General features: G+C 34.9%; 2 protein-coding genes across 2 annotated transcripts; both read right to left on the reverse strand.

Moving 5' to 3' along the window:
- Positions 1-1,213: 1,213 nt before the first annotated feature.
- LOC126704739 (receptor-like serine/threonine-protein kinase SD1-6) lies at positions 1,214-1,954 on the reverse strand. Its single transcript, XM_050403757.1, has 2 exons — positions 1,793-1,954; positions 1,214-1,685 (listed from the first exon to the last, which is right to left on the reverse strand). Exons 1-2 carry the CDS (start codon positions 1,952-1,954, stop codon positions 1,377-1,379), a joined length of 471 nt encoding a protein of 156 aa, XP_050259714.1. The 3' UTR covers positions 1,214-1,376.
- A 78-nt stretch (positions 1,955-2,032) lies between these two features.
- LOC126704745 (class V chitinase-like) lies at positions 2,033-7,314 on the reverse strand. Its single transcript, XM_050403761.1, has 5 exons — positions 6,222-7,314; positions 3,857-3,988; positions 3,564-3,745; positions 2,521-2,731; positions 2,033-2,271 (listed from the first exon to the last, which is right to left on the reverse strand). The coding sequence occupies exons 1-5, from the start codon at positions 7,312-7,314 to the stop codon at positions 2,033-2,035; spliced, it is 1,857 nt and encodes a 618-aa protein (XP_050259718.1).
- Between the last annotated feature and the right edge of the window lie 681 nt (positions 7,315-7,995).

A 7,995-nucleotide genomic window follows, 5' to 3' on the forward strand; every position in this document is an offset into this window, starting at 1 on the left:
AGTGGTGGAGCTGACATTAGCAAAAGCAGGCACATATAAGGTGTTTGAACAAAGCAGAATTTCTACGAGGAATCGGGGACTCACTGCCAGCAAACCAGTAACCAGATTTAATCCAAGGTGAGCATTACAATGGTGCAATTGATAGGAAAGGATCAAGATGAAGAAGAGGGGGTGCTATTCTTGGATGCCATGTGGAAAGATAGCTAGTTAGTATCTTCTATCAAAAAAGGCTTTGTGGAAGAAGTTGTGGAATCTGAATGCAGCTAATAAAATATAATTGTGGACGTGGCAAGCATGTAAGGAAGTCCTGCCTACAAAAGCCAATTGTATAAAAGATCACAAATGATGACGTGTGAAAGATGTAGCAAAGAGATGGAAACAAAATTGCATGCATGCGTTATGAGTTTGCCAGAAATTCATGCAGATTTGAGGGCTAGACGGCAAGTGCAGAGAATCGCAAGAAATAGCCATGGGAGCAGAGGAATATCTAAAGAAATATCAAGAACACATAAAGCAAGTGAGCCAAAATACCTATGAACTCCACCAATAGAAGGCATATATATAATTAACACTGATGGTGCCATGTTTCAAGACACTAAAGAAGCGGCAATAGTAGGGGTAGTAAAATCTTGAATAACAGAACACATTTCTTTTGTTCTTTTTTGCTCAACTCTACCATTATCATCCTCCCAACGTTTGACCTTGATGGCAGCAACGTATAGTTATATGCCCCTAACCATATGGATATGGGTACGGATAAGGGTACGTGAACATATTTCTTTTGTTGGCTATTGGATATTCTTTTCGTTGTTAATAAAAATAAAATAAAATATAGTAAATTACCAATTAGCCCCAAAGTTTTACAGGTTAGAAAAGATGAATTTAATTGTTTAACAAATATCCTAACAATCCCCTTATGTGTGCGGGTCTAAAGATTCTTAACTCATCATTCATAACTGGGGCCCAATATTAGATTTTTATTTTTTTAAATGGGAGGAACTGAGGACCACATGATACATGATAATTTACTGAATGTTCCAAAAACTTAAACTATTTAGGAGATTGTGAATTTATCATTAAATAAAAATGCTGCTGCAAAATTAGGATAACTTTACAACATCGAAAGTGTCATGGAGTTGAGATGAACAATAAGTTCATTGGGCAATATGGGAGACTCATTTGCCCTTTTAACATGGGAATCACTCGAGGCAACTTGGATGGAAGGATTATCTTTATTTGGCCAAAGGAAAATGAAGGCAGTAAAGGTGTATGAATTTATGATAAGGCTTCCTTAGCACAAATATTAACATGAAGTAAGAATAATCAAAGCTATACATTTTCTTTCATACTTTAAATATTTCCACAGTCATCAACAGTCATCGGGGTACTACTTGAGAAATTGTTGCATCATCTACTGAACACATCTTTTCCTGCAATATACATTTTTCTTCCTCATTTTCATCTCTTTGAACCGAAAAGGCAGGCTTTTTAGGATTGTTGATGGCTCCAGTTTCATTCTTGAGCATTGAAGAAACCTCTAACATGGATGGTCTATCAATAGGGTTTTCCTGGACACATAAGAGGGCCACTTGCATGCATCTTAGGAGTTTATAACAAGAACAAGAATCATCCAGTGCTGGATCAATAAACTCGAACCCTTTGCCCTCTTTCCACAGCTTATATGCCTGCAATAATTACCATATTTATAGCTCAAATACAAAACTTCAAATTACAATAATCTAAATCACAATATGCTAGAATTATAGAAAGTATTAGCAAGTAATTCACTTACATAGTCTAAAAGGTTCAAATTATCATGTGTCCCATAATAACGTGTATTTCTCTTGCCACTTATGATTTGCAAAAGTAGAACTCCAAAACTATAAACGTCGTATTTCATGGAGTATATTCCTTTTTTTACATATTCCGGAGGAACATAACCACTGCAAAGCATGTCATAATGAAAACGATGAGTATTCAAAAAATAAAAATAAATAACAGTTGTATATTTCGTTAACAAGCATTTTACTTATTATGTTCCAACAATCCGACCTGTGTTTGCTTCATGTTCATCCTTTCTGAAAATTCTAGCCATCCCAAAATCAGATATCTTAGGTTTCATCTCATTGTCCAATAAAATGTTACTAGCCTTTAGATCTCGATGAATTATAATAAAATTTGAGTATTCTTGGAGATATAGAAGCCCCTGAGTAACACCTTCAATAATGTCTACACGTTTCCTCCAATCTAAAAGAGAGCATCTAGGTGGATCTGCAGCAAGTCAAATTAGTACTTTATTAGTTATTAAAAAGTGTGGGGAAATGAAATTCACAAATAATGACACCTCTTTGAACTTAATTGTCTAGCTTTGGTTCTTTGAAGCTTAAGTGAGTGCCATCCTCTTGAGGCTTTGTTGTGGAAATGGTTAGACCCATTTAAGCTTTTGAGTAAAAAATTACAAGTTACTCAGCATATGTATGCAGAAACTATGATGGGAAGCATGAAAATTAATTTGCTGACCAAAGAGGTAGAGATCCAAGCTTCTGTTTGGCATATATTCATAGATCAACATATTTTCTTCTCTCTCAGTGCAATATCCCAAAACTCTAACAAGATTTACATGTTGCAGTCTTGCTGTAAGTGTAACCTCATTTTTGAACTCTTCAAGGCCTTGGTTTGAAGTTCTTGAAAGTCTCTTTACTGCTATCTCCTGGCCATTCCATAAATTGCCCTACGAAACCAACACTCATCGTTAGTATTATATGCCAAAGATAGACATTTGAGCCATACACAATTCTGATCATTATTTACCCCAATAATATTATCTGATATAACTATCAGTTGAAATATAATGTGCACAAACAGATACACGTGCAAATGTCTAGTCCCTTTCATGGTGCAGCTGTTTCATGGTGCTGCTGTTCAGAGAAAAGAAGATAGCTAAAAGGAAGGGTAAGACAAACAAATTGGCTATTTGGTATGAGGTCTTAAACTAACACAAAAATTGTTCAGAAGACAATGTTAACAGCATAAGAATCCTCATAAAGAGTTGGAGATTATCAGTAGCAGTCTCTTGCAGAAGGGTTGCTTATGTATTCAGCAAAAAAAGAAAAAAGAAAAAATGGTTGCTTATGTCTTCAAGTTAATATTACATGATAATTTTGATGGGAGAGGGATTTTAACCCTAGATGTCTCCATTGGAAACACTAGGAGATGCCAACCAATTGAGCTACAAGGTTCTTGGCAATGTTACATGATATTTTAAAAGGGAACTCTATAAAGTGTCAAGCATGCCTTTTATACAGAGTTAAGCATGCAAAAAGTTATGCACTTTGTGGTTGGAGAATTTTAATAAGCAAATAGAAGACCGAAACCTTCTAATGCGATGTAAATAAAACGAAGTGATTACTCACCCAACTTATCCTGATCTCCCTAGTTTCCATGATCTGACATTGATGGACAGGTTTTTTTTTTTTTTTTTGGTTAAATAGTATTTGGACTCTGTATCTCAAAATCAATATCCACATAAAGCATTAAACAATGGATGGATTGCCAAATAATACCTTGTAAACAGGTCCGTATCCACCTTCGCCAAGCTTATTCTCACTTGAAAAGTTATTGGTAGCTGCATTAATGTCAGAATAACTGAATACTTGCAGATTAGAAGCATTGCCATTAAGATCTTCAGCAGCTAATATTTTAATTCGGACTTTATATAATAATCTTTTGACACTATCTATACAGCCTGTAACCAAAAAGAAAAGGCGAGAGAAAAATGTTTAGCATCTCCATCTTATAAATGGATGTCGTGAACTTCATCATGAGGTGGTCTCAGACTCAGATTTGGAAAAATTACCTCTTGACTTGATGACTCTGCTCCGTAAGTAACATATCATGGTGCCCAGCAGAAGCACGACTGCAACAGTTGTAGGCAGAGCTATTAACAATGTATGACTCTTATTATGTTGATCTTCGTCTTCCCCTTGAGCTACAAAGGTAGTTCAATTATGTTGATTAGAATGTCAAAAGAGGATGCCTAATATGTGCAAATGGGCAGGCCGCAAGAATATAACGATATAGAATAATAAATAATTTGTCATCAAATTCAGAACCAGGCCTTTTGGCAAAAATGTAATGATAAAGTTCTTATGGCCTTAAATGTAATTTTATATTTGGAATTAATTCTAATTCAACCACCATTAACTATATTTCTGATGTATCACTCTCTTCATGTGGCAAGTACAAGCTCAATGAGACATCAAAGCCAAAGCATGAACTCTGTTTTATTTAACAAAAATGATTATGATATTCAACCCCTGTTCCCTTTTAGCAAGCAGTTAGTTGGGGTCACAACCGAAACCTGAGTCTGTCTCCAATTGTTGGGAAAAACTACCCACTTTATGGTGAGAGCAAAGTCTCAACCAAAATTTTGCTAATCAAGAGTGAATTTACCAATACAAAGGTAATGAAAGCTAACCACAACAAATACCGAGACTAAGCTAGCAAGATATGTAATATGGAATGTAAGAGACAAACCATCAAACACAGAAGGCCATTCACAATATGTTCGATGATTTGCCTCCTAAATTTCGTATTACATATCTTACTAGTTTAGCCTTACTATGTGTTGGGGCTAACCCTTTTTTTTGGCTAGGTAACTAGGGTGAGTCTGGTAGAGCTTGAACCTTAATGCCCAGATACCATAATAGATGTTTTTTTTTTTGGTTGGATAATTAAATAGTTACAATGGGGGCAATGGGAGATGAGAATTTAAATTTTAGACGTCTATTGAAAACACCCGCAAGTGCCAACTAAGCTGCAAGACTCTTAGCCACTATGTTGGAATCACTGGGATATGCCTTGAACGCTTGACTAATTTCTATTAGCTAATGTGTTGGTAAATTCACACATGCTTGATAATACTGGTCGGATAAGATGAGACTTTGCTTACCATTAGGTAGTTTTTTCCAACACCAATATCATATATATGACCAAGGTTGTCAAAATTGGGATCCTAAGTAGGATCATTGAAAGTAGGTGGCATTGTAAATCGTAGGATCAGATCGTGAATTGTAAAATCCTACATATTTTCAAATTTAAAGCAAAAAACATATTGATAATAACTTTGTATATTGAATAATCACGTAAATTATAAATTCATTCATAAAGAAATAAAAAATAAAAAATAAAAAATAAAAGTTGCATCATATTATGTAATTTGCATGTCATACATTAAGTCTATACTAACAAAACAAATATATTTAAGTTTTGACTCAATATATCTAAAAAGTTCAATAAATGTTTAATTAGCAACCAAATACCAAAATATTTATCAAAACATATGGAAAATATTTTCCAAGTTCTAAGTTCCAAGTTTGAAATCCAAAATATGTTAGCAAATGGAAACTAGCTAACTACAATATGAAATCCAAATGCAAGATGAATATTAAGGTGAAGTGAACGTTTAATTATTCTCATTCTAAGGTTCCTATAACTACCATCCTAAATTCCTAATCATCATCATCCATTTCATCATTTATATAGACATTATATATTTGTATACTAGAGTTAAAAGACATCAGGATACAATTTTACATTCAATTATTCAAGTTATATCACTCAACAACAATTAAAGAGCATGCTCAAAAAAATTAATCAATCAATATACAAATACAAGCATAATTGATAAAATTATATATAAAAAACATTTTAGTAATATTATAACACAAATTAGTATATTGATCAAACAAATTTAACAACATTATAGCTTAAAAGGTAGCAAAGCTAACATCAAATTCTTTATTTAGAAATGATGAAGTTTTCCTTCATTTTGATTACAAGTGAACTAGAAAAAATAAAAATGATTACAAGCTTTCCTTCATTTCCTTCATTTAGAAATGATGAAGCTTTCCTTCATTTTGATTACAAGTTAACATGATTTTATAAAAATAAAAATAAAAAGCCATACCATCAAAACAAAAAATTTATCCCATAAAAAAAAAAAAAAAAAAAAAATTATGTTTTTGGTAGGCTCTGATACGATCCTACGTATGATTCTACCATTTTTACGATTCTAGTGTAATCCTAATTGTTTTGGTGAGGTGAAATCGTAAAATTGACATGATCTATATCGCAATTTTGACAATCATGTATACGACTATGTCAAAATAAAATGAAAAAGAAAATGACCAATGGATTCCAAGTAGTACATTGTAACCTACCTGCTCTAGAAAGCACCCAATTATCATCATTCCCGACTTGAAAAACATTGAAACCAAGTAGCCCGCTCTGCTTTGCATAAGAGACTTTAGCTTTAACAGCCTCCACATCGTCATAGTTAATCCAAGCCGGCCCAATTGTGCAGAAATTCACCACATAGGTAGCATTATACACTGGAGCAGCTTCAGAAGGAAAGCTTCTAAGATACGATTTTATGAACTTATAGCCCATGGAACCGTCGACTGTAACAGCTGGACCGATAGCCGGTGCACCCATTGCATTATTATTGGGGTCCAAAAGCGTCCACGCATAACCATGGTAAGGCAAGCCCAAAACCAATTTGCTAAGCAAAAATCCTCTTCTCTTCCACTCTTTTATGCCACTATCAGTATTAGCCCCATTCATTGGGTCATATAAAGCCGCATGAGTGTATGTGAAATTGTCGATTCTAGGCACATGGTAATCATATGCTGTAACATGTACCCAATCCAAGTTTTTCATCATGGACTCAATTGGGTAACTCACTGAATCCAAAGCTGGCAAGTAATAACCAGCCATGACCAATAGCAACTCTGACTTGCTAGAGTTTTTTGCCTCAGAAACCACAGCAATTCGCCACTCGTTCAAAAGGGTATCTAAATTGGTCATATCTGAGCTTTTGCTTGGTAGAACCCCAAAAAGGTCTATGCCATGAAACCCATAAAACCTTGCTGTTTCAATAGAGGACTGAATAAAAGAATTTCTAAAAGAGGACTGGTTGATCATTGAAAAGAAGATTGGAGAGTCTTCTCTGCCAACCCATACGGACAAAAGCGTTGTAACCAATGGGTTCTTGAGCTTTACAGTGTTGATGAAAGTAGAGAACTTTTGTTCGGTGGAGGAGTTGATAGAGAGGTGGTAGTTGGAAGAGTTTATGTAAGCAAAAGCGCATAGTAGGTGAGTAAAGAGCTTAGAGTTTATGTCAGAAATGACAGTTTCACTACCTGAATAATAATAACCAGCTTTAATCCAGGATTGTTGGGTTGAACTTGAACAGTAGGATTTGAGTTGCAGAAAGTTGAGGAGGAAGAGTAGGGTGACAAGTTTGGAAGCCATTGAAAAATGATGTCTCATGCTTAATGCGTTAGTACCATGTGTCAAAGCGTAGCTATTTAGCTTGAAAGAATTAAGAAACAAGACCGCAAGGAAAAAGAGGGAGCTTTGATTAGGTCCGGAGCAGGCGTAGAAGTGTGTTTCACGCCAGCTAATGAGAATGTGCCACATCATCATTTTAACAAATCCTCAATTTTGCAGGACCTTCACACATTTCACACACAAAAAAAAAAAAAAAAAGCCATCACTGTTTGCAGGGCTTGCTGACTAGTCTTCTTACTTCTTTGCTATGATGTTTCAATAATTTTACATTGGCTTGTCAAAAAGAAAAAAAAAATTACATCGGGAATTTGTTAAGATGATGATGTGATGCCTCCTCATTGGCTGGTGTAAAACCCACTTTTTATGCTAGATCTGGACTGAGTTTGGAAGCCATTGAAAAATGATGTCTCATGCTTAATGCGTTAGTACCATGTGTCAAAGTGTAGCTATTTAGCTTGAAAGAATTAAGAAACAAGACCGCAAGGAAAAAGAGGGAGCTTTGATTAGGTCCGGAGCTGGCGTAGAAGTGTGTTTCACGCCAGCTAATGAGAATGTGCCACATCATCATTTTAACAAATCCTCAATTTTGCAGGACCTTCACACATTTCACACACACAAAAAAAAAAAAAAGCCATCATTGTT

This window comes from Quercus robur, chromosome 2, assembly GCF_932294415.1.
Source record: "Quercus robur chromosome 2, dhQueRobu3.1, whole genome shotgun sequence".
Classification (NCBI taxonomy): domain Eukaryota; kingdom Viridiplantae; phylum Streptophyta; class Magnoliopsida; order Fagales; family Fagaceae; genus Quercus; species Quercus robur.